The sequence below is a fragment of the Tursiops truncatus genome, chromosome 18 (assembly GCF_011762595.2).
Source record: "Tursiops truncatus isolate mTurTru1 chromosome 18, mTurTru1.mat.Y, whole genome shotgun sequence".
Lineage (NCBI taxonomy): Eukaryota > Metazoa > Chordata > Mammalia > Artiodactyla > Delphinidae > Tursiops > Tursiops truncatus.
The window spans coordinates 18,041,858-18,069,411 of record NC_047051.1 but is presented as its reverse complement, the minus strand read 5'-3'; the positions used below and the strand labels follow the sequence as shown (position 1 = coordinate 18,069,411).

The window sequence follows — 27,554 nt, the reverse complement described above, 5'->3', positions numbered from 1 at the left end:
CGAACCCGTGTCCCCTGCATCGGCAGGCAGACTCTCAACCACTGCGCCACCAGGGAAGCCCCAAAACTTCATTCTTTTTAAAGAGCTGCATAGTGTTCCTTAATATTGGTGTACCAATTTTGTTAACCACTTCTCTACATGTAGATATTACAGTAGCTGCTGCTCCCCCGCCCCTTCTATCTTATAATCTATTTTTAACTTATTCACTGACAATACAAGTATAAATTAGGATTTAAAATTATGATGCCAGTTCTCCTTTGAAAGAAGCTGTAATGTGGTCATCTAATAGTAATAAACTTTTTTTTACTTTAAATAAAGATTTTGGCCTTTCATCACTGATAATCACATACAAAAGTTGTCACTGTTTTCCATGCAGTGTTATCAATAACTCTGAAAATTTTCAAATATAACTGATTTTCAAATTAACTACACATTATAGCCTAATTCTCCACTATCACTCAATTACATGTAACAACTCTTTATTGGTGTTTCTACAAGCCTACTGTAGTACGGCGTTGTCTAAGGAATTAAAAATAAGTCTTTCACAAAGGACTTGCCTTCAGGGAGCTTACAACTTTTGGGGAAAAAAACTTATTTACGTATATGAAACAATTACACCAGAATATAAAGACTGGAGAAAATGTAAAGGGAAGAAAAAATAACCAAAGGACCAAGTATTATAAGGTACAATATAGAGATTACCTAGTGAGGAGAGAAAAGATAAAGAACTAATGGAAGAAATGGGAATTTAGATGCACTTTGGAAAAGTACTAGGATCTGAATAGGGAGATAGAAAAGGGGGGAAGATACTCCCGGCAAGGGAAAATGTTTTAGGAAAATCTTGAAGACTGGCATGAAAAAAGAAAGAGGAAACAGTAGGAAAGGGGAAAGAAAGCGAACTAGGAAAAAGGGAGAAAAGAAAATCATGGTTAAGACAGAAGCATACAGGAAAAAGTTTCTGAGATGGAGTGGTGGGCAGGGAGGGTTGTTTGTTGCTTAGGCACATATATTTACTGTCAGAGGAAGAAGCCTGGGGAGAGGTAAAACTAAAAGATCCTAGTGGGAAAAGAAGTCAGTGGTAAAGGAAAGAGTGAAGAGAACAGTGAGACACAGAGATATCTCCTAGAGGGAAGAAGTAACCCAAATGGTAGCTGCTCCCTAAACACTTGGCCAAATGTTTTAGTCGCATATCAACCAACATTTAGCATTCAGCCCCTTCACTGGCTTCTGCAAGAAATCCAGGTACACCAAGGATTTCCTAATTTCCATACGTTTTTATTTGTGGGGTCACAGTGAGAGTCACATTACACAATATACAGCATTTCACTTGGAAAGTCTATTTAAGGGGCTTCCCTGGTGGCGCAGTGGTTGGGAGTCCGCCTGCCGATGCAGGGGACACGGGTTCGTGCCCCGGTCCGGGAGGATCCCACGTGCTGCGGAGCGGCTGGGCCCGTGGGCCATGGCCGCTGGGCCTGTGCGTCCGGAGCTTGTGCTCTGCAGCGGGAGAGGCCACAGCAGTGAGAGGCCCGCGTACCGCAAAAAAAAAAAAAAAAAAAACCAATTTAACAATCATCTTCTCACACTTGAACAAGCCCCTTGTAGACTCAATATTCATCACAAATGAATTATCAAGGCATTTCTTCCAAACAAATTCAGCATTTTCTGCAAAAAAAAAAATTCTTGTGCCAACTACTAAAAGACCGACAATTTCTCCATCTCAATACAAAATCAAAAATACAGATGAAAAGTTTTCACCTTAGTAAAATAAGCATAACTGTTATAAGAAACAGAACCAATCTTCCTAAGAAATAGAAGAAAGATTTTTAAAAATATAAACTATCATTGGCAAGAATGTGGTGAGACAAACTCTCATATGCTGCTGTGTAGAATAAAATCACTAAGAATATATCTAGAAAACAATTTATCAGAATATTCATGCTCTTTAACAGACTATTTCTACTAACAGAAAGCTATCCTGAGAAAATAATCAGAGATATGGCCAGATAGTCAACGATGTTATCGTAATGTTATTTATAATAGGAAAGCCTGGAATGTTTACAAAAAGAAACTGCTGAATAAATTATGCTATGCTACCATCTTATAATAAACTTAATAGAGGTGTCAAAATAATATTTTAAAGTGTCATATATTCATATAAGAAAAATATGTTAAATAAAAATAAAAAATAGAATAAATATGAGTATTTCAAATTCACTTTTATTTTTTAAATGTGAGCAGTTTATTAGTGTTGCTTTGAAACACTATCCATCCCTTTGATTCACTCATCTGACACAGCTGATTACCCCCTTGGTTTTCTTTTTGTTTTTTTAATTTATTTTGGCTGTGCTCGTTCTTTTCTTTTTTTAATTAATTAATTTTTTTGGCTGCGTTGGGTCTTCGTTGCTGCACACGGGCTTTCTCTAGTTGTGGCGAGTGGGGGCTACTCTTCTGGCGGTGTGCAGGCTTCTCATTTCAGTGGCTTCTCTTGTTGCAGAGCACGGGCTTTAGGCGTGAGGGCTTCAGTAGCTGTGGCATGTGGGTTCAGTAATTGTGGCACGTGGGCTCTAGAGAGCAGCCTCAGTAGTTGTGGCACATGGGCTTAGTTGCTCCATGGCATGTGGGATCTTCCTGGACCAGGGCTCGAACCCGTGTCCCCTGCAGTGGGAGGGTGGAGTCCTACCCACTGGACCACCAGGGAAGTCCCTCAAATTCACTTTTAAATTATATATATACACACAACTATTTGTGTGTACATACACACATATAATTTTACATAGATAAAATTAGAAGGAAGTACAATGAAATTTTAGAAGTAATTTTCTTTGGGTGTTAGGATTGATTACTTTTTCTTCTTTTATTCTTTTCTGTAATGATCAGAAGCGAGATGAGGAAGGGAATGTCGTCATTTGCAAAGCATAGCAATAAGACACACATGCTGTGCCACTATTGTGGCTCTAAGGCCTACCACCGACATAAGTCGATCTGTGGCAAATGTGGCTACCCTCCCAAGTGCAAGAGAAAGTATAACTGGAGTGCCAAGGTTAAAAGATGAAATGCCACTGGCACTGGTTGAATAAAGCACCTAAAAATTGTATACAGTAGATTCAGGCATGAATTCCCTGAAGAACATCACCTAATCCCAAAAGAGCAGCTGTTGTAGCATCCAATTCATCCTTAAGGGTTTCAATAATTAGTCACTCAACAAATGTTTAAAAAGAAAAAAATCAAGTTTTCAACCATAGCATTCATAAGTGGAAAAAAATGTTTCTTTTTTTTTAAAAGCAGCAGCTACGTTTCTCTATAAACAGGCATTTTTAATTTTTTTGACACAAGAAATAGGCATTTTTTTAAAAATGTAGGCTCTGATATATATAATGTATACACTCTACACTGTTGTATTCTATGACTATGGTGAACTCTGCATACCCCTGAGTTTCCATTATAACCCCATGTTGAGGAAAGTTATGAGTGAAAAGGAAAGGAATAAGTTTGCTGTTGTCCTGATTTTTAGTTCGTAACTGACAACTTTAATGACACTAGAACATAAACTAATGTGAAGGAAGGGAACTTTTGTGTTTTGTTTACTGCTTTATCCTCAGCAAATATTTGTGAATAAATCTCCAATTGATTTTTTAAAATTATGAATCACATTCCTGTTCTACTATATTCTTTGTCTTGAATAAAAAAGTAAGGGCTTCCCTGGTGGCGCAGTGGTTGGGAGTCCGCCTGCCGATGCAGGCGACACGGGTTCATGCCCCGGTCCGGGAAGATCCCACATGGCGCGGAGCGGCTGGGCCCGTGAGCCATGGCCACTGAGCCTGTGCGTCCGGAGCCTGTGCTCTGCAACGGGAGAGGCTACAACAGTGAGAGGCCCGCGTACCGCAAAAAAAAAAAAAAAAAAAAAAGTAAGACAAAGAGGAAGTGCTGACTTTTAAGTGATGAGTTGGGGAACCCATTAAAAACAAATTAGTTCTGGTTTTGTTTTTTCATTCCTGCCCGTACAAAGGGGATGATGCTTTCTCTCTAGAGAAGCTCATCTTAGGTTACTCTGAAGTGTTCTACTTTAGTACTAACTTTCTTCATAAATTGTATCCTGCTACTCTGATTAAATCATCTCGCCATCTCTTTTATTTTTCCTATATCTTTTTTCTCTGTGTATGGCCTTCCATGCACAGTTGACCCTTGAACAACTTGAGGTTTAGGGGTACCAACCACCAACAGTCAAAAATCTATGTTTAACTTTACAATCAGCTTTCTATAACTGCGGTAACCACATTTGTGGATTCAACCAATTGCAGATCATGTAGTACTCAAGTACGTATTTACTGAAAAAAATTCACACATAAGTGGACACGTGCAGTTCAAACCTGTGTTGCTCAAGGGTCAACTATAGTTTCTTACTCTTTTTAACTGTGCCTTATATGCTGGTTTAACATATTATTTAATTTTTAAGTTCTATTATGGGATTTTTCATTTCTGATATTCTAATTCATTCTTATTTTAATGTGCCTTGTCATTTTTATAGTCTATTACTCTTTATTTATGTTTTAGAATCCCTCTTTTTTTAAACATCTTTATTGGAGTATAATTGCTTTACAATGGTGTGTTAGTTTCTGCTTTATAACAAAGTGAATCAGCTATACATATACATATATCCCCATATCTCCTCCCTCTTGTGTCTCCCTCCCACCCTCTCTATCCCACTCCTCTAGGTGGTCACAAAGCACCGAGCTGGGGACTTCCCTGGTGGCGCAGTGATTAAGAATCTGCCTGCCAATGCAGGGTACACGGGTTTGAGCTCTGGTCCAGGAGGATCCCACATGCCGCAGAGCAACTAAGCCTGTGTGCCACAACTACTGAAGCCTGCACGCCTAGAGCCCGTGCTCCACAACGAGAGAAGTCACTGCAATGAGAAGCCTGCACACTGCAACAAAGAGTAGCCCCCACTCACTGCAACTAGGGAAAGCCCGCGCACAGCAACGGAGACCCAATGCAGCCAATAAATAAATGAATTTATTTAAAAAAAAAAAAAAGCACCGAGCTGATCTCCCTGTGCTATGTGGCTGCTTCCCACTAGCTATCTATTTTACATTTGGTTAGAATCCCTCTTTTATTTATTAAATATATTTATCTTATGTATTGGATATTTCTAATAGCTGAAATATCTGTAGATCTGTTTCAGTTGTGATTTCTGCTGACTCTTGCTCATAGTGTTTTGATTTTTTCCCCTTGTATGTTTTGTGTTTTTTTTTTTAAAAATGAGTATATTTGTTAGAATTTTAACTATGATTATTTGATAACTAGGTTGATAATTCCTTCCATGGAGGATTTGTGATTGTTTCTGGCAGGTACTGAAGAGTGTTACAGACCCAAGTCTATTTTAAATTAAAATTCTCAATTTGTAGAGTTTAAGGATCATGAAAATAGTATAAAATAAGGCATCAAATCCAAGTGAATGTAAGCAGGAATTATTCAGGGGGATTTTAACTCCACCCAGAGCTGTATGACTCTCCAGGATGGTCTCTGATAGGCCCCCTTCACTTTGCAGAACGCAGGGAATTTTCCTCCGTCTCCATTCTTCTCCATGCACAAGTTTCTATGCCAAAAGAAACTGATGGATGCCCCCAAAGTATTCAGTGATTTCAGCACTCGTTTACCTCACAGAATATACTTGCTTGGTTTCTAGCCCCAGAAAGTTTCCCTTATTTTCTTATAGGTTCATCCATTCATTTTAAAGGATTTTTAAAATACTGAATCTAGTATTTTACATATTTGGTGGATGTCTTGTCTATCATACTACCAGAAATGGAAGTCTATTTAATACTCCTACAATTGCTTTGTAAAATTTAAATCAGGATATAATAATTACTCCTGTAAATTTTATTTTAGTGTGTTAACTGTAGTCTATAAGTCTGTCAAGGGTACTTATAATCTTGACTGAGTTATTATATTAGCTTACCTTAGAAGTTGTGTATCATCTGCAAATTTTCTTCAACTTTCTCAGCCTTCACCAAAGTCACTGATCAACACAGCTTCTGACAAAAAGAAAAGCTTAAAAATTAATTTAAAAAATCTTTATAGAAATTTCAACGTTTTCCTTATTATCATGTACATAGAATTATAAATTGAATTTCCATCAGAATCATATAAAAATGAATCAAATTAAAATATGAATATCTCCCTACCCCAATTAGTTCAAGTGGCAGACTTTTTAAAAATTAGTACTGAACCAAATAAAAATATTTCATCATTAGGGAAAACCAGTATAAATGTGAAGGGGTGGCTTAGATGAGGGGAACTCTAGCACCACTGAAATCTCCATCAGCCCTAACCTTCCACAGGAGGAAACCACCTTATCTAAACTAGTATCTTAAAGGCCAATACAAAAAGGTTGTGCAAAGCTTAGAAGAGCTTTAAAGTGTCACGAAGGGAAGCTCTGAAAGGTTTTTTGCTTTTAACAGCATCATGAAAACCCATGCCTGCTAGATTTTTTCTTTTCTGCTTTGCCATAATTTTAGTTCACATCTGTCACTAATTTCAGTCATCAATGGCAACTTTTATAAAATTTCTATCTCCAACATCAGTATGAGGGCGTGTATGTGTGCATGTGTGTATGCTTACATTTTCCCATTAGAAATAAGAGAAAACTTACACTCTCTCCTTTAATACAATGCTCTTGCATGAAGAACGTATAAACAACTGACTTTGGGTCTGCATCTTTATTTTCTGAGCAGCAACTACTGGTTTAAACAGAACATTTAGCTCTGGATGTTCTTTCTTCTCAATATTTGATGTATATCCTGCAATAATGTAGTAGAAAAAACACAGGCTTTGGAATCACATAGATCTGGGTTTAAATCTCAACATCCCTCTTAGGAAAATAATATCACAAGTCTCAACGGGTAGCTGCACGAGCCAAATTATATAGCATATATATAGTGCCCAGCACAAAGCCTGCTACGTAACCTGTACTCTGTTATGTTAGCTGTCCTTCTGTGTAATTTTGTACTTCATTTCCACTTTGCTCAATCTATCAAAGGACTTTCCAGACTAAATTTTCTAAGTCATAGCCCTGATAAACTACTGTGGTTTTGTTCAACAATTAACATTTTGCAACACTTATTTTACCCAACAATAGACATAAAATACTTTAAAAATAGCAATACATCGGCTTCCCTGGTGGTGCAGTGGTTGAGCGTCCCCCTGCCGACACAGGGGACACGGGTTCGTGCCCGGGTCTGGGAAGATCCCACATGCCGCGGAGCGTCTTAGGCCCGTGAGCCATGGCTGCTGAGCCTGCGCGTCCGGAGCCTGTGCTCCGCAACTGGAGAGGCCACAACAGTGAGAGGTCCGCGTACCGCAAAAAATAAAAATAAAAAAAAAAGCAATACAACAATTATACTACTGAATATACCCCGCTAAGAAGATACAGTTATCCCTTGCTATCCATGGGGGATTGGTTCCAGCTCCATCCCCCCATGGATACCAAAATCCACGGATGCTTAAGTTCCTTATATAAAATGGCATAGGGTTTGCATATATCCTATGCACATTGCACATATACTTTAAATCATCTCTAGATTACTTGTAATACCTAATACAATGTACATGATATATAGTTGCCAGTAAGGGGTAAATTCAAGTTCTGCTTTTTGGGACTTTCTGGAATTTTTTTCCCTGAATATTCTCGATCCATGGTTGGTTGACTCTGCAGATGGAGAATCTGAAGATACAGAGGGCCAATGTACAGTCCAAAATCTATGTTCTAAAGTCACTAAAATTGTTGCTTTTCTTGTGTGGCTATGTCACCAAACTTCTATATAGTTATGTAAATTTATTTCCTTTGTAGATTTTTCTTCTCTTTCTACCTTTTTACTTAATTTAATTTTTGAATATGTAAACATACATGATTCTAAGATTGAAACCATGTAAACAAGTTATAATTAGAGAACTCTATCATTGGCACCTTTCCCATTCCTTTCTTCTACATATTTAATAGATTACTCTTCAGTGTCTTTGTTTTTTCCACTTTGTAATATATTCTGCAGATCACCCGATATTGGTACATGGAGACTTTCTACATTCTCCTTATGCCTTCTAGTGAAAAGGGTAACTTGGAAGGGACACCATCAACCTGAAGATTATTCCATTGTTGCATGTACTTTAATCAGTTCCCTATTAATGGGCATTTTGGTTATTTCCAATCTTTCGCTAATACAAGTAATTCTGTTGTGACTAAATTGATACAAATGCCAGTTTATATTTTATGCCTGTGTGTCCTTAGAACAGATTCCTATGTTTGGGTCAAAAGACACACGCATATGTGATTCTGCCAGATACTACTTAATTCCCTCCTGGGCTTTGTGCTTTTGTATCCCCACCAGAAATGCATCAAAGTGCCTGTTTCCCCACAGTCCATAGAATATTTTATATAACTACAGATTTTGGTGAGAAAGGCTTTAGTGTAGTTGTGGTTTTTAGAATAGGTTTCATTTGTATTTCTCTTTGTATGACTGAAGTTGAACATCTTTTATATGTTTTGTCATCTGCATTTTTTTCCATGAAATCTATTTTCATATCTTTGGCCTGTTTTTCTACCAGGTTGATGGTAATTTGCCTTGATTTTTGGAGGTTATTTTCATTAAGGAAATGAGCTCTTTGTGCTGTATATTCAAATATTTCTTCCCAGTTTGTCACTTGTCATTTGACTTTGTTCATGGCATTTTTCACCATGTAAATATTTTTTTAATATAGTGGAATTTATCATAGTTTTAATTTTCTTCTGAGATTGAGTCATAGTTATAAAATCCTTGGCTTACAATTTCATAGACTTTAAATTTGTTCCATGCCTATTTTGCTTTGTATGTTGCCATTGAGAAGTTTGTTGCTAAACTCTTCTTTCTGCCTGGAAGCCCAGAGGTACTTTTCATTATCTTCAAAGTCCAATAGTTTTATTAGGACATGACTTAGTGTTGACTACTTGGGATCAATTTTCCCAGTACACAAGGAGCATTTTCAATACATAGATTTAAATCTTCTGTTACTTCCAGAATGTTTTCATGGATTTAAGTTTAAATATTGCCTCAGCTACTGTTTTTTTCTTCTTAGGAACTCTAATTTTACATATAATCTATATAAATCATTTTCTGACTTTTTACCTTTCTTCATTTAATTTTCATTCTTTTGGCTGTCTTCATATTTTTTCTCAATGCCCCTTATATTCTTTCCATTAGGTATCTTGGACTTCAGCTTCATTTTAAAAGATGATTATTTTTTGTCTTCATTTTGTTTCCTGAGTTCAGTAAATTCACCTTCCATTTCTTCCCTTCTTTTTTTGTCTTGGGGTTCTGAATTTGAAACTTTATCTCTGCAAATGCTTGTTTAAGGGTATTTCAGTTAGGAGTACTTAATTCAGGTAGTTTTCTTTAGCTCTTTAGTTGAGTAAGCTTTGGGGGAGACTTTCCATCAGCTGAAATATTTTGATTCTCATTTTATTTTTTCTACTTATAGTAACCTTATATGGGTGTTGCCTGCCATTTTCTGTTCATTTTGAAGGGTTTCAATTTTCTTAAACTAATTAACAACGGTACATAGACAGGAGTGAGGGATTTGGAAGAAATACTGGATTTTTTTAGTTCAACAGCACCTTCTGTTGGTTTAATAAAGTACAGACTTTTAAAAATCAGTAACTCCTTTTTGGGTGAAAAAGGGTTCATCTATCTTCTACTCTGTTTCACCAAGATCCTTAATTTCTACTACCTCTTCATTCTCTTTACCACCGAGCCTCCAGGTAAATGGTGACCCTTCCAAGTCATTCTGTTGCCAGAAGCAATACCTTTCTGAGATGGTCTCTTTGATCCTGTGTACTTTCAAGTCCCTTTTGTCTAAGGAGTCTTAAACCTTAGTATTTCCCTCCTTAGGGTGGGGTTTTCTCTTTTTGGAGTTATTTTACTTGCATTCTACTGACGCCAGTTCCTGCTTCCTTTTTCTCTGTTCTGAAGTCTCAACCTCACTTGTCACCTCAGCATGGGGTCCAGAGCTGAGTCTGCTCATTTCAGTTTATCTGCCTACATAACCATAATTTGAAATTAGTTAGGCAAGGGTGGTGGTGATATACTTTGCTCTCCTTACAGATCTGTATGGTTTTTTTTCAAATAAATTTATTTATTTTTGGCTGCATTGGGTCTTCGTTGCTGCGTGCGCTTTCTCTAGTTGCAGCAAGTGGGGGCTACTCTTCGTTGCGGTGTGTGGGCTTCTCACTGCGGTGGCTTCTCTTGTTGTAGAGCATGGGCTCTAGGCATAAGGGCTTCAGTAGTTGTGGCTCACAGGCTCTAGGGCGCAGGCTCAGTGGTTGTGGCACATGGTCTTAGTTGCTCCTCGGCATGTGGGATCTTCCTGGACCAGGGCTCGAACCCGTGTCCCCAGCATTGGCAGGTGGATTCTTAACCACCGCACCAGCGGGGAAGCCCTGTATGGTTTTTTAAAAGGATGTATGGAGAGATTTGGATTTAGACAGTTGCCACCATCCTACAGAAAACTTGACCCAGGTTTAATTTTAAAATTTTTAAATTATTTTCTAGTCTTATTACATGTGGTCAAAATTTTGACTTTTTATATTTTGGAACTGATATATTCTTTGTGGTCTAATACATAATAGATTTTTATAACTGTCCTATGTGCATTTGAGAAGACATATTCTCTATTAATGGATTCAGACTTTGATACAAATCTGTAAGATCTACCTTACTGATTATGTATAATAATGACTAATTTTCTTGGTCCACTTAACCTGACATTTTGAGAGAGGTGTGTTAAAGTCGTCTATTATTAGCAGGTTTCTATTCCTTTTTACATCTAGTAGTTTTTACTTTATGAAAACTATTGATGTGTCATTTGGTAAATAGATATTTTAAAAAATCTTCATTGTAAATATAACCGTTAGCTTTATATGGGCTATTTTATAGTATCCTTCATCTTAATGCTTTTTGAACTAAACTCTGCTTGTCTGATACCAAGATGATGAACCTTGCTTTTTTTAAAATTTGCATTTTTCTGATATGTTTTCACTCTTCCCTCTATTATTGTTATTTTAAAATTATCCTTCATTTCTTATGAACTCCTTTTATTATTCATACTTTTTACAACTGTATCTTTTGCATACAGCGATCATTAAGTTGAGCCCATATACATTTATTAATACACCTGATATATTTAGTGTTGTGATAATGATTCATGTTCTATTCATTTTGTGTGTGTGTACAGATAAGTACGTATAGAAAATAAATACATATAGAAAATGTGTGCATATCATTACATAGTTCTCTTTGCTCTTTTTAGGGTAGGTATTTCTTTTAGTATTTAGGAAAGTTTTTGTTATTGGGGTTAACTCTATAGTAATATTTTTATACAATACTCTTCATTCCCCTCCCCTCTTTTTAAGATACTGTTATTTAGGAAAGTTTTTGTTATTGGGGTTAACTCTATAGTAATATCTTTATACAATACTCTTCATTCCCCTCCCCTCTTTTTAAGATACTGTTCCCTGCAATTAGCAGTAACAAAATTAGTAACTTCCTCTTCTCCCCCACCATCTAGTTTTGATCACGGGTATTACTTTTATTAGCGTTTTATCTTACACATCTAAGTATACATACTTATTTATAGTATTTTATGTCCATCAGTCAGCTTCAAGTGCTATCCTTTTCCTTACAGCTAATTCCTATGAGGCAAACAACCACTTAATTCTACTTTTCACTTATACTCCCCTTCCCCCCTCCCTTTTTCTGTGGGCTATGCTATTTCTACATCATCAGATTATACAACATTTACATACCATTCTACCACAATTATTCCCATCTTACAATCTTAGTGCTACACAAGATATACTCAGTGCTTACCACCTGACCTCATGTCAAAGATTCTCCAGTCATTTCCTGGTTGTCTGAAATTTGTTCTCTAGTATATTCTTCAAGAAAGATTCATAGGAACAATATTCTTTGAGTTGTTTCATGTTCATATATGCTTGTTAATGGCCTGAATTCTTGAAGTATAATTTGGTGAGATATGGAATATTTATTTCCTTGAATATTTAAAAAATGTTGCTTTGTTATTATCTGGCATGAAATGTTGCTGCTAAAAAAATCTAATCCAGGGCTTCCCTGGTGGCGCAGTGGTTAAGAATCTGCCTGCCAATGCAGGGGACACAGGTTTGAGCCCGGGTCCAGGAAGATCCCACATGCCGCGGAGCAACTAAGCCCGTAAGCCACAACTACTGAGTCCATGTGCTGCGTCTACTGAAGCCTGTGCACTTAGAGCCTCTGCTCCGCAACAAGAGAAGCCACCACAATGAGAAGCCCGCACACCACAACGAAGAGTAGCCCCCGTTCACTGCAACTAGAGAAAGCCTGCGCACAGCAATGAAGACCCAACACAGCCAAAAATAATAAATAAATAAAAATAAATAAATTTTTATATTAAAAAAATCTAATCCAGTCTAATTTTCTTTCCAGGTTTACTTGGTCTTTTTTCCATGGGTGCAGAAAGATTTTTTTTCTTTATTTTTAAAATCCAACAGTTCTACAAGAATCCTTCTGTGTTAACTGACTGGTCTGGGTTGAATTCCCCAGATGCACAGTGTGTCTTTCAATGTATATAGACTTAAACCTTCTTTAAAGTTTTCCTGAATTATAGTTCTAATAGTTGTTCTGTTCCACTGCATTGGTTTACAATTTTTTTATCATGGTAAAATAAACAACAAAATAAACAATATAAAACGTACCATTTTTAAGTATACAATCCAGTGGCATTAAGTATATTCACAATATACTTGTTAATGTTACATAATCATCACCTCTATGCTTTGGTTTAACAAAACCAAATACATTCCTAATACACTTATTTTGGCTCTCTTTGTCTTGTCACTTTCTTTTCTTTAAAAAAATATTTATTTATTTATTTGGCTGCGCCAGCTCTTAGGCACAGCACATTGGATCTTCATGGGATCTTTGTTGTGCCATGCGGGATCTTTAGTTGAGGCATGCAAGATCTAGCTCCCTGACCAGGGATCGAACCCAGGCCCTCTGCATTGGGAGTGTGGAGTCTTAACCACTGGACCACCAGGGAAGTCCCTGTCTTGTCACTTTCTTTTGGCCCCTTTTAAAAAAACTTTATCTGTTTGATTTTCTTCAATTTTCTCTTATCTACTCTTTATTTCTCTTATTGTGCTTTCTATGATGTATATTCACTCTTGTGTTTTTTCTAATTTAATCATCATTAGAAATATCCTTTTTTCTAATTCTTTCTGGAGTTCTGCCAGCTCTCATTTCACATCCTTCTATATAGCTTATTCACCTCATCTCTGAGCTCCTTTTATTTCTGATTTGTGTGGTTCCTTCAAAGGTTTCATCTTTCCCTTAATTTCTCTTTGCTTTATTTTGAAATATTTAATTACCATTTTCATCTGCTCTTTGGCCACTTTTTTTCTGGTGTGTTTTGATTATATGATGCAATGCTCCATGGCTCATTTGGTTTTTTTTCTTATGATAACTTAGTATGTAATTATCTCATAGTCCCTTTTCCAATATACTTATATGTTATCCTAGACTAAGAGGTTCGTTCCTGTGTCACATTGTACGGACATACTTCGGTTTTTAAAAATCCATTCCCCAGTTGAGATATCTGGGTTGTTTCCAGTTTTTGGTGATTACAAATACAACTGCTATAAATATTTGCAGAGGGGAGACTACAGGTTTTCATTTCACTTTTCATAAGAAAAGCATACAGCAGTTGTGGGGGAAATGCAAATTAAAATCATAATAAGATGTCACTTCATATCTCATTATAATGGCTAAAATTAAAAAAAAAACTGATAATTCCAAATGCTGGCAAGAGAGAGAAGCTAATGGAGCTCTCATATCTTGCTGGAAAATTTCAATCTAGGAGTGGGATTGCTAGGTCATATAATAAAGGTATGTTGGATTTTATAAGAAACTGTCAGTCTTCCAAATGGCTACAGTATTTGCAGTCCCACTGGCAAGATTTGAGTCCTGTTGCTTTGTATCCTTGCCATCACTGTGTTCTCTTCTTTTTCTTTTGTTTTTTGCCATTCTAAGAGGTTGTATAGTGGAATCTCACTGCATTTCCTCAATTACTATTCTATACTTTTCTCATGTAACAAAAATAATGATCATTTTTCTATGTCATTAAATAGCCTGTATCACTAAATACCCTTTGAAAACAATCCTTTTAAAAGGTTGAAATATAGCCTATTGTGATGGGTGTGCCGTAATTTATAAAACCATTCTTCCACCATTAGGTAATTTTTATTTCCAATTTTTCACAAGTACAAAATTACATTGTGATCAAAAAGTTTTGACTCCATCTCCATTTTCACAGAAGCTTCCTAGAAAGGGTCAAAGAGTATACATATTTATGTCTCTGATGCATTCCAACAAATTGCTTTAAGTATTTATTTCTTTAATTACAAGTTAAATACTTTTCATGGAAGCCGTTTGTACTTGTACTTTTGTCACCATGAGTCCATGTCCTTTGCTCATTTTCTGTCGGGTACTGATGTTTTTATATGTTGATTTGTAAGAAATGAATACACTCGCCAAAAGTATAGACCACACTTCACATGTAAAGCAATATAGGCCTACCTTTGACCTCCCCACTCAATTCTTTATTCTATTTGAAAAATGAAATATACTTCAAATGAACAAACATTTATCGAATATCAACTACATACAAACATGTGTTCATCAGACTCAGGAAGTAGTCTTGCCTTCCAGGGAGTTATTTTGTTTCTCACAAGCTTGTAAGAAGCAAGTACCATTGTATAAAATGCACAATTTGAATACAGCATGATTAGAAGAGACTGTGATTGAATGAAACCTATTTATACTTTAAGAGGAAGTTGAGCTAGGCATTGATTACTTTCAAAAGAAAGTAATTTTGGACAATGTAAATCATTTTTACACACAGAGAAAAGGAAAGTACCAGTCCCTAGGTCTGCAAGTGATAGGCCATGAGCACAATATTTGAGGGTCACAGCAACCCACCTTACTTCTCCCAAATGTAACTGAATGAACCTAACAGAATCATCAAAAGTTCATGAAATCATAACAGAAATGTTGAAATTGTTACTTTATTTTGTAAAGATATTAAAAATAACTTTCTAAAACCCAAGGTTGAAAATAAAATCCTACTCCTACTACCACTTGCAAATATTCTGCCCACTCCCCGCCCCCATATATTTTAGCCTTTAAGTTAAAAGCCTGTGGCATATAATGGCAGGAAGTGAAGCAGCCATCTTGGTCCACAAGATGGAGCTGTATGAGGATAGCAGAGCAACAGGTTAGAAAGAGCTTGGGCCCCTGACAACTTTTTCTAGCAAAGCTACCTGGTCAGCTCATACTTTTACACAGGAAAGAAATAAATTTTTTATTTTATTAAAAAAATATTATTTTAGACCACAATTATTTTTCAGTTTCTCCATCACAGAAGCCAAACCTGTATCTTAACTAATACAAATTTCAAGTTAAGGAGTATGGGCTTTGTCAATCATACAATGGCATATAAAATGTTGTTAAGAAAAAGAAAAGGAAGGCCTAAATTAGGGCAGTGGCAGTGAGAGCAGAAAATGAAGAAAGCCATTTTGGAGGCTAAAGCTACAGATTATACAATTGGGCAAAAGGAGAGGTAAGAATTTGAAGTTTTACATCTGAGCCACTCAGAAGATGCTTATCCCATTAATCAAGATAGGAAACCAGTAGTCATTTTGATCTTTATATAGGTTTTTTTTGTTTTTCTTTTTTTTTTAAATTGAAGTATAGGGACTTCCCTGGTGGTCCAGTGGTAAAGAATCCATCTTACAATGCAGGGGATGCAGGTTCAATCACTGGTCAGGGAACTAAGATCCCACAGGCTGTGGGGCAACTAAGCCCACGTGCCGCAAACTACAGAGACCACATGCCCTGGAGCCTGCGTGCTACAACTAGAAAGAAGCCTGCACACTGCAAGGAAAGATCCCGCATACCTCAAAGAAGATCCCGTGTACCGCAACTAAGACCCAATGCAGCCAAAAATAAATTAAATAAATAAATAATAAATCATCTTAAAAAATAAAAATGAAGTATAGTTGATTTACAATGTTCGGTTAATTTCTACAGTACCACAAAGTGATTCAGTTATACATATATACATTTATTATATTCTTTTCCATTACAGTTTATCTCAGGATATTGACTATAGTTCCCTGTGCTATGCAGTAGGATGATCTTTATATAGTTTTAAGTCATTTTTTATTTTTAGTCACATCATTTAATTTATTCCCATAATGGACCTTATTGGTTGAATACCAGAAAAATAATGGTGAAACACACCAAATTAAGGAGGAATATAGAAATATTTCTGAAAATCTCAAAATGTTCCCCCAAAGTGACATTTGTATGGTCAAAATTATTTACGAGGCCCAGCAAGGTATTTCTGGTACTTCAAAAATAAATTTAAAAAGAGGAATGATTATTATATGCAATTTAGTACGAGGGGAAAACCTATCACATTTTAATTTTTTTTTTAAATAAAGAGGTGCTTGTATTGTTACTTATATGTGGAATCTAAAAAATAAAACAAAGGAACAAATATAACAAAGCAGAAACAGACTCAAAGATACAAAGAACAAACTAGTGGCTACCAAAGGGGAGGGGCGTAGGGGAAGGGGCAAAGTAGGTGAAGGGGATTAAGAGGTACAAGCTACTAGGTATAAAATTAAAAAGTTACAAGAATGTAATATACAGCACAGGGAATATGCAACTGAGTCCCCCTAAAACTGAGTTCCTCTGCTGAGTTTATTATTAACCTCTCTATCCAAAACTTTATTCCATTTCTTGTCCCACACCTGTTCCTCTCAAGATAGAAGAATATCAAACTAAAGGGGGTACTGAAATCAAACAGGTCCTGGGGGGGGGTCCTCCTGTGTACAAAAGCCCCTCCATTTCCCCCATTTTTTGTTTGTAAAAAATGTCTCTAGTCTTCCAGGCTTTCCCTGAGTTCCAAAGAGCAGGCACAGGCAGTTACTAATTAGGGAAATGAGAGAATGCAGAAACAAAGGAAAAGCAGTTAAACAAGAAAAATAATGGCAGTAATTTGGCAATAAAGCAGAATCCTAGTTCCTCCTCAAGGGATATATATAACAATCTGACAGATATCTTTGTCAGGAACTAAGGCCCCCCACTCACCCAGGTGGAGGACAGTGACTACATTCTCAAGCACTAGACCCCAGACTGGTTGGAACCAGAAGATTGATGATTGAGATTCCTGAAATGTCATCCTGCTACCTCACCACCAAGCAATCAGAAGAAAGTCATGAATCTTGCAGCTCTCATCCCCAAATGTTGCTTTTAAAACTGATCCCCTGAAAACCATCCAGGAGTTTGGGTCTTTTGAGCATGAGCTGCCCATACTCCTTCCTGGGCCCTACAATAAATGGTGTACTTTCCTTCACCATACCCAGTGTCAATAAATAGGCTTTGCTGCATGGCAGGTGACCAGACTCAAGTTTGGTTCAATAACAAATACAGTCAATATTTTATAATAACTTCGTATGATGTGTAATCTATAAAAATATTGAATTACTGTGGTTTACACCTGAAAATAATATAATAAGTCAACTATACTTTAATAATAATAAAAAAGAAGTGCTTATAATCACTCTAAAACCTTCACTCATAAAATCTTTTGAATTTTTTAAGTACCAAACACAAGAATTCCAAACAGGTTCTGAGAGCAGTTTTTATTGACTTTTTTATGCTCTATTAGATAAAGAGATTCTAATAAACATTCTGTCACAAAACATATTCATTTAAAAGGTATCATCAAATTTTTTCTTTTATAATTAAACGGTGCGTCACTTGATAATGGGGAAAAAATCTAAATTTGTATATATGAGATTGCAAAAAAAAATAATCTCTAACATATCAATCTAAGTTAAATGACTTTTACTTAGTTACTTAACATTGTTCATGCAAAAGTGATATTTTAAAAAATTTCTACAGATCTTCAGATTATATATTATGAAATCTAGAGAACTGTATTCTTCAAAGAAAAATCTGAAGACAGTTACCTAATTTGTTATTTTAAAATTACATACAGAACATATTTACGCAATATAGTAAATGTAGTATTTTGACTTTAAGTTGTGTTAAAAAGAAAATAGTTTGGGATTGATATATATACACTAAATGTATAAAATGGATAACTAATAAGAACCTGCTGTATAAAAAAATAAAATAAAACAAAAAAAGAAAATAGAAAAGCAATAAATTTTCTTCAGCAGAAGAGATCGAAGGCACTAATGTTTGGTATCATTTACTGAGATTGTACGCTTTCAAGAAAAAATGCAACTACAGCATTATTACTTGAGGGTTCATTTTCATTATCTAAATTTCCTTATAGTAGGATCTCATAAACAGACCTCACAAAAGATTTATGAACCTGTCCTCATTATTACTCACATGTATAAAGTGGAAGCAACAAATAAATTTAGTTCAAACAAATTGAAGGTCAAGTTTTCCAGAAAGCAGGTTAAAAAATTATGTTTCAGTTAGGCTAAAAAAATGTATATATCCATACCTCCCAATTACTGTATGTTTTAAATGTATTCAATCAACAATTACACTTTTGAATGTATGCCAGTAACTATGATATGTGAACGCTATCCAAAAGTTTTTGCAAACATTTACTGAGCAGCTCCTTTGTGTTATCGCTGTTTGTTAGCCACCAATCGCTTACTTTTTTTTTTGGCTGCACTGCACAGCTTGCGGGATCTTAGTTCCCCAAACAGGGACTGAACCCGTGCCCCCTGCAGTGGAAGCACAGAGTCCTAACCACTGGACCGCCAGGGAATTCTCACCAACTTTACTTTGATAGCCTATACAGTCCTCCCTGGAAATCCGCCCAGGGTTGGTTCCAAAACTCTCCGCAGACACCAACATTCCTTATGTACATAGTACCTAGCGATCAACTCACCACTAAATTACTGATACTGAACTCTTGCAACTTAAGTTTTTAAGACTCATGAATAAAAAGTAAAATTGTAAAAGAAAATTAATTTTCAATTATTATTTTACTGCTGTTCTCTTTGGTATTCCTGCCATGGTACTTTTGAGTTGGGTTACCAGTTAACCTTGGATAAATGAAAACTAAACTCAAGGCAATAAGTGTCTTTGCTTTCTTCTCATGAGTGTCAAAACTGCTGAAGTTAATCACAAAATATTAACCTTTTAGCTAGGTTTTCAGATCCGATAAAATTTCCCCTCAAATGAATGACCATGCGTGCATTCTACTTCGATTTTTTAAAATAAGGAGGAAAAGGAGGTAATTCCTGTCTCCCTCCTCCCATCCCCAAAGAGCTGAGAAGTTAAGATGCTTTTTCTTACAAAAACCTCTCCCTACCCATGACGAAGCAACCAAGGATGCCAAGGCAAACCCGGAGATTCCTAAATCTTTAGCAGATTGTAACAAGGAAAACCAAAATTTGACAAAATTCTTCCTTCATTTCCACTGTTTCTGCAAAGATCAACTACTTTCTTGCTTTTAAAAAAAGACCACTGCAGGAATGCTGGCTGTACACTTAATGAATAAAACTGCCCTAACGCAGAACCTGACGCTCACTACTACCAAAAGAGGGCCTTAGTCAGAGGTTAACTACCGAGTAGGGCAAACACTTTAGCAGTCACTCCCTTGCAAACGACAGAAAATGAAGACGTCTCTTTCGAATCTGAGGACAGTCGTGAGGTATCTCCCCCTGTCCCCTTCCATTACCAGCCTTGTTCCTTTCTGAATCAGGCAGTCCATCAGCCAACCTCCTTTGTCAGTAAAGAGGGTTGATGGTCAGAATCTTTTCGAGACAAAGATTATTGGAATAGTTCCCTGGAACCCAAGGTATCACTGTTAAGGCATCAGAGTCCTCGCCAAGCCCCGACAATAACCAACCAACCAAAGCCTGCGCTCCCCATCACCGCCACCATTTATCGCTCTTCCTAGCCAGGGCTGAGACTCAGACCAGGAAAACCTTTCCCTTTCAGGGAAGTAAGAAGGCGCCAGGTCTGTTTCCTCAGGCCCTTCCTCTCCTCCACTGCTCCCTCGGAACACCTCTACATCTTGAGCTGCTAAGTACGCTTTCAACCGCCAAGCAGCCCCGTCCCAGACACACCCAAGATGGCTCCAACCACCTACCAGAGGAAAGAGCTGAGCCACCACTCCAGCGATGCCGTCCTCTCGACTGCGGATATCCCCATTGGTCCAGCCAGAGAGCGCGAGACAACCCGAGAGTTCTGACAGCCAATCGGGAGACGGCGCGCTCCGGCGCTCCCGCGTTGCCGACGGTACGCGCGCGGAAGTTCTGAGGCGTGGACCCAGTGGGTGTGCAGCCAATGGGCTCCGGGCCAGGTGGTGGGAACCTTCAGTGTCCGACTCCTCGCATTTTGGGTTCGCGTTAGGCCTGGCCGTTAGGGTTTGGGCGGTCCTCCGTCCCTGCTGAAGCGAGGCGGGACTGTTTTTGTTGAGGTGAGGTCTAGTAAATGGTGAAGTACTTCCCGGCCAGAGGGTACCTGGGTCCGTGGGGTCTCGGTGGCGTGCAGTGGGAGAGGAGTCCGACCCGCGGGGGAACCCAGCCTCGCCAACGGAGCGGGAGGCGTGGAAACCGCAGTCGAGCCGGTGTAACCGAGGCACGGTCGTGGTTGGCCCTCCCGACGGCTCTTTCGGCCCAGCACCCGGGAACGCGGCGGAGCTCTCGGCCGCGTGGATCCCAGCCCTTGTCACCTCCCTTCTTTCACCCACGTGCAGTCCCGGGCTGGAGAAGGGACTGCGGGCGCTCTGAGTTCTCAGCCCGCATTCCAGTCTCTTGTCACCCGGTGCACATCTTCATGTGAGGTGATTCCTAAGCAGCTGGGGAACCTGAGGCTGTAAAAAGGGCTGCGGGGAGTGGACTGCAGTCCAAAATCCAGAAGCAGAATTTGATGGTTTAACCACTGACCCATTTCACAGGTAAGACCACACAAACCCTAAATAAGTAAAATCATCTACCCAAGATCACGGACTTGAGGTCAGATCCTAAGAGCTCCTGACTCTCGTTAACCACAATCCAATAAGAAATTATCCCCAACAGGTAGTTAAATAAGGAACAGTACGTAATTGTGCTCTTCGGCACGTGGAAACCTGCAGTGAGCTCTGCATGTATTAATGAGGCGGTAGATTGAAATAATCAAAAAACGGGCTCAAAAATCAGACTGCTTGGTTCCTTAGTTGCTCTCTGCCACTTACAGTGTGGCGGCTTTAGCTTCCTTGTGAGAAAAACGGGCATGCTAATTTATCCCACATGATTGTTAGGCACATTAATACGAACACGTGAAGTATTTAGAAGCCTGCCTGTCACATGTTTTATATGCAATAAATGTTCATTACTGTCATCACAATTAAAACATAACAGAAAATGGTCACAGTTTCCTAAGAGCCTATTTGTAAAAACGAAAAGGAACCATAAAATGAAGCGAAACAGACTATTTTTCTGCCAAAATGAAAAAGAACGGGAAAAATATGAGCAAATTTTAAAATCCTGTTACACTCTCAAATAACACTGGTTGTCTCTGGATGATGAGATTATGAGTGATTTAAATTTTCTTTGTGCTTTACTATATTTTGCAAATTTTCTTCAGTAAACATGTTTTAATTTTGTAAGTTCAGTTACTTTTAAATTTTCAGAAGGTATGAACAACACTGGTGAGAGCTTTCTTTAAAACGAAGCTATTAGTGTGCTTATATGCTACAGGTGGAAGTATAAATTGGTAGAACATTTCTGGAAGGCAGTTTGGCAATATGCTCCAGAAGGCTTTAAAATGGACAGTCCCTTTTTGAAAGTTATATACTTAATTTTTAAATTAGTGCATTTTTACATTCTCCTTTTATGAAATTAGAACCTTACAGATACAGAGCACAATCCACAATCCATTACCTACCCCCTTCTCCCATTCCACACTCAAGACTTTGATGCAGAGCCTTCAAGTCCTTTTTTACACTTACATATTCTCTGTAGGTGCATATATGCATTTGTAATTCTTAAAAATCGAAGTGGTATCATACTATATAATTTTGTAATTTTATTCACTTGACAGTGTTTTTGCAGTGTAAACGTGTTATTTTATAGCTTGTTATGTTATTTACAGCTCGTTTCTTTCACCTGCTCGATAGTGTTCCAATGTATGACTGAATTGTTCTGTTAATGTAAAATATTTATCTTTGTCTCATTTTCATGTTAAATTATATTTTGTTTGATATGTACTATGTAGCGCATTTTATTTACCATTCTCCTCTTGATGGACATTAGGTTGTTCAGTTTTTCACCTTTCAAACAGTGCTGCAGGGATATCCTTTTATTTGTTTTGCTGTGCACATGTGCTGTTTCTCAAGAATATATACCTAAAAGTGGAATTGCTTGGTTTTAAGTTATGAACATTTTTAATAGGCATTGCCAAATTTGCCTCCAAAATACTTCTACTAATTTACACATCCTACAAAGTATGACAGTTCAATTTCCCTACAATCTAGATCAACATGAGATACTATCTTTGTACTTTTTGTCCATCTGATGGATGAAAATTATACTCATTTAAAAATTTTTTTCATTCTCTGATTACCAGTAAAACTGCAGTATCTATTCATATGTTTATTGACCTGTAATATATATGTTTCTGTAATTTCTTTTTTTAAATTGCCCATTTTTCTATTGAATTATCTTTTTCCTAATGATTTGAGGAGTTCTTTTTGCGTCCTGGTTACTGTGTATCCTGTATAGTTTTTAAAAATTTCTTTAGAGTCTGTGGCTCTGTCCACTTTTTGTTACCATTGTTAAAAAATGTTACAGACATTTTCTCCCAACTCTTTGGTTGGCTTTTAACTTTAAGTTAAAATTTTAAGTTTGTTAGTTTTCAATTATTTATTCTACAGATAGATTTTTCTCTTCTTTACAATCTTTAGGTCTCTTTTTATTTTACTGTATTTCTCTAAGACTTCCAGTACCAAACTTCCATTGGTGGCAAGTGTCCCCATCTGGTGCCTGACTGTAACGAAAATGCTTCTGATGTTTCCTCATTGAATATGATATTTACTTCTTTGTTTTGGTAGGTAGTCTTTATCGGGTTAAAGAAATTCTCTTTTATTCCTAGTTTGCAAGAGTCCTTGTCTTCCCCACCGCCCCCCCCCCACGGCCCCCGGCCCACCCCAGAATAGTTGTTGACTTTTATTGAAATTCTTTTGTGTGTCTTTCTGTATTTAAGATGATAGTTTTCCTCTATTTATCTGTTAATGTAGAAATTTACATTGAGTAACTTTACAATGCTAAACTTTTTGGGTATTCCTGGTATAAACCATACTTTGGTAACATACTTTTACTCTACTGCTGCATGTTTTTACTTACTATATTTGCTTCTATACCAAGAAGTGCGTTTGGCCTTGAGTTTCTTTTCTTATGCGTCAAGGTTACAGTAACCTCAAAAAAATGTTGAGTAGCCGCCCATATTTTTTCTGCTCTTGAACAGTTTGTATACTATGGAAATTATCCATTCCTTGAAAGTTTTGTAAAATTCTTCTATAAAACTTTTTGGACCTGGTATACTGGGAGTGAGAGATGGGGATGTGTGGCATGCAGCTCTGGTAAGATCTTTAATTGTTTTAATTTCCTTTTCGTACTTATCCCTCTAATTTTTTTTTTCTTTTTTTCTTGAGCCTAGTTGGTAGTCAATAAGTTCAATTAGATATTCATGGTGAATTGTTCTGTCAGTGTAAAATATTTGTCTCTTTTATTGGTTTTCATATTAACTTCTATTTTGTTTGATATGAATGTTTCTTCTTGTATTTGCTGGTATGTCTCTTTTTCACATCCCTTCATTTCAACCTTTTGATGACATTTTGTGAGATTTAAGTGGGTCCCTTATTTTAAAATATAGCTAGGTTTTGCTTGCAATTTAATCTGAGAGTCTGTCCTTTAATAAGTAAGACTGAACACATTAACCTTTTTTGTGATTATTAACATAATTGGCCTTTTTCTTGTCCTCTTATTTACCTTGCTTCCCATTGTATCCTTTATATCTTATATTTTTCCATTTCTCATTTTAATTGAGGTTTGCCCCAAGGTTTTAATTGAGGTTTTCTTTGTTCTGTTTTCTTTTTCATAGATTACTTTTACATTTTTTTTAAAGATTTATTTATTATTTTTAAATTTTATTTATTTTGGGCTGCGTCGGTCTTAGTTGCGGCGCACGGGCCCTTCGTTGTCTTGCGCGGGCTTCTTTAGCTGTGGCTTGCACGCTCGAGGGTGCGCGGGCTCTAGTTGAGCTGAGTAGCTGCGGGGAGAGGGCTTAATTGCCCTGCAGCATGTGGGATCTTAGTTTTATGACCAGGGATCGAACCCACGTCCCCTGTATTGTAAGGCGGATTCTTTACCACTGGACCACCAGGGAAGTCCCTACTTTTACATTTTTAACACAATTATTAAATTTATATTTTCCTAACAAAGTCTGCATTTCGTTTGTATTGATATCCTCCCTACGAAGAACTTAGTATGCTTCTACTTTATTTTCTCAGACATTGCAAGAATCCTCTTCCATCCCTCCTTCAGAAAAGAATGTAAATTTCCTATGGTTATATCTTCCAGCAATTTGGTTTCGTCATTAAAACCCATTTTTAATCTGTAATTATCTAGCATTAATGTGTTTTACTCATTTATTTGCTCACTTTTGCTTCTTTTACCTCAGTACTTCCTTCTACGTTAGTTTTTATTCATGAAGTACTTCTTTATTTCTTTCAAAGTCTTTGAGTGTCTGTAAAAGCCTTCCCCCCAACCCCCACGTTGAAAGATACCTTGGCTGAAATATTATTCTGGATTCAGACTTATTTTCCCTTAACACTTTGCATCTGGCATTTCTGATGAGAAGTCTGAGTACCAGTCTAATAAACATTCCTTTTAGATAATCTAGATTTTCTGAAAGTTTCTGAGACTTTGTCTTCTTGATATTCTGAAGTTTATCCATGGTTTGTCTAGTGGTATGTATTAAAAAGTTTATCTTGCTTGATACTCAATGGACCCTTACCCACACTAGCCACATTAGTAGGCTAATGTGTTTTCCAGTTCTGAGAATTTTTTGGTCATTATTGCCTCTTCATTCTAGTTATCCCTCCTTTTTTTTCTTTGCTCTGTGTTCTGAGTGAATTACTCAACTCAGTCTCTCAGTTTACTAACTGGCTCTTCATCTGAGTCTATGCTATTATATCTATCTGTTGAGTTTATTCAATAACTGTTTTTATATCCAAGATAGCCAATTGGTTATTTTAAAAAATTGTATGTTTTTTCATAGATGAGGTTTCCTTCTTTAGCTCTTTGATATTAAATACAGTATTTGCTTTAAAATTATTTTCAGGATGCTCTATTAATTCTCCTCCTTAATATAAGTTCATCAGTTTGGTAGGCTTGTTAAGTCTTTTTCATGGTGTAGCTTTCTTCATATGTTTGATGGTTCTTGGTTGTGTATTCATCTCCTCTGAGAGGATTTACTCTTCCTTTTGCCATGGTGATGTTTGTGGTTGGCATTATCTCTGCAACTTCCCATCTGTTTCCTTTCCCCAGAGAGGTCGCACAGACTCAATCTATAGAGAATTCCCTTTTTGTTTTCAACATGACTTTATATTTTTAATTACAAAAAAAATTACCATTTCTGCAGATTTGGTGTGGCAGTGGGAGAAGAATGTATATGTTGACTAACACCTTGAGACTAAAATTGCTGATCTCTTTTTGACCTTTTAGTTCTACCTCTAGGTGTATATCTTCAGGAAATAATCAGATATGCATCAGATATATTCCAGCCTTATTTATTATACTGGAAAAATAGAAATAATCTAAATGTACACTATACAGGTTTATAGTACCAATTATTAACTTATTAAATTTTAATAATTGCATAATTATTGTTTATAATTGTTCATATTACACTAAAGAACATAATAGTTGTTCTTTAGTGTAATTTAATATATGGATTATTGACCAAAGTACATTATACAGCCACTTAAAAGTCATATTACAGGAAAACATTAATGACGAGAGAAAGTACAGGATATATTATCAATGAAAGATTATAAAAAATTATACATACTAAAATTCAAATTTTGTTTTAAAAGTATATATAGTGAAAGAATAATAATTGCTAGCATTTATTGAGTCCTTTGTAATGTGCCAGGTATTCTAGGTGATTAAGTCTTAACCTCACAACAATCTTTTGAGGTAGTTAGCATTATTATCCCCATTTAAAAAGTTTTTTAAAGTTTTATAAAATGGAGTTAATTTATATTAATTAACATATATTAAGTAGATAGTTCTTAATTTTTCTGTTAATTAACATATTAAGTAGATGATTCTTAATTTTTCCGTAATTTTCCTAATATTGATATTTTACATTTTTCCAGTTAATATGTATTCTTTTTTCATAATAGTTCATGCTGTTTTAAAAGATAGCGCTATTGTTATAACAATCTCTTTTTTCTTATATATTTTATTATTTACCAATATGCACCATTCCTTATTGTTTTCCTTACAGAATGTTTCATGCATTCATGGACCGAAAGATGGAGTTGGTTTTTATTTTTAAAATAATATTGTCAATGATCTGATACGACTATATGTATTCACTTGATGAAGATGCATGGACTTGTCATTAAGTTGGACTAGTGATCATTTCTGAAAGTTTCTTCAACCACAATTTCTACTTGAAAATTCAAGTATCAAAGAATATTTGGTTTAGAGTGGTATAATGATGTATTTTCTCTGAGTACTGCAAATTTCATAGAGACCACAGTTGGATTCCAGTTATATTCTACAATCAAAGTGATTCAGTTCTTTGATAAAGTTAATTTCGAAGAATTTTATGTTTGTAAACAACACCAAAAGATGGGAGAAAAAAATGGTAGGTTGAAAAACCATTGTTAAACTTTATGTTTAAAAGTATATAGACTACTTAATGAAGCTGAATTGTGGAATTTTCAAGGTTTTTCTGTGCAAGTAACTTTTCTGAATTAGAAAGAATTAATAGGATTTATAGGACTTACTCTCATGTAGCAACAATTTTGATTGTCTTTATAATTAGTTGTGTATCTGTAATACTAAGTCAGTACCTTAATGTACTTTTAAAAAATATACTTTGGGCTTCCCTGGTGGCGCAATGGTTGAGAGTCCGCCTGCCGATGCAGGGGACACGGGTTCATGCCCCGGTCCGGAAGGATCCCACATGCCACGGAGCCGCTGGGCCCATGAGCCATGGCCGCTGAGCCTGTGCATCCGGAGCCTGTGCTCCGCAACGGGAGAGGCCACAACAGTGAGAGGCCCGTGTACCGAAAAAAAAAAAAAAATACACTTTCTTCTTTTTAGAAAACTTACAGATTTACAGAAAAATTGATAGTACAGAGAGTTCTCATATTCTCTGCACCCAGTTCTGCCTGTGATTAAAATCTTACAT

The 27,554-nt window shown here is 36.6% G+C and overlaps 2 protein-coding genes and 1 pseudogene across 17 annotated transcripts in view; 2 read left to right on the top strand and 1 right to left on the bottom strand.

Annotated features, from left to right (window-relative positions):
* Positions 1 to 20,347, bottom strand: part of CAB39L (calcium binding protein 39 like) — a 100,310-nt gene extending 79,963 nt beyond the window's left edge. For 4 of the 8 annotated variants that reach the window (XM_033843698.2, XM_033843697.2, XM_019936603.3 and 1 more), the window contains exons 1-3: positions 20,236 to 20,312; positions 6,653 to 6,800; positions 5,960 to 6,035 (exon numbers count right to left, since the gene is read on the bottom strand). The gene's annotated coding sequence lies outside the window, so the exon portion shown is untranslated. Of the gene's footprint in view, positions 1 to 5,959; positions 6,036 to 6,652; positions 6,801 to 20,235 lie in introns of all 8 variants that reach the window. The other 4 variants (XM_033843699.2, XM_073795178.1, XM_019936605.3 and 1 more) reach the window with 2 other exon arrangements.
* Positions 2,885 to 3,213, top strand: LOC101315811 (large ribosomal subunit protein eL37 pseudogene; annotated as a pseudogene).
* A 79-nt stretch (positions 20,348 to 20,426) lies between the features above and the next one.
* SETDB2 (SET domain bifurcated histone lysine methyltransferase 2) overlaps positions 20,427 to 27,554 on the top strand; it is an 80,937-nt gene continuing 73,809 nt past the window's right edge. For 3 of the 9 annotated variants that reach the window (XM_073795159.1, XM_073795157.1, XM_073795158.1), the window contains exons 1-2: positions 20,444 to 21,045; positions 26,640 to 27,005. In XM_073795159.1, coding sequence (XP_073651260.1) covers positions 26,990 to 27,005 — 16 coding nt within the window. In that variant the 5' untranslated portion in view covers positions 20,444 to 21,045; positions 26,640 to 26,989. Of the gene's footprint in view, positions 21,046 to 23,031; positions 23,175 to 26,639; positions 27,006 to 27,554 lie in introns of all 9 variants that reach the window. The other 6 variants (XM_073795155.1, XM_019936597.3, XM_073795156.1 and 3 more) reach the window with 6 other exon arrangements.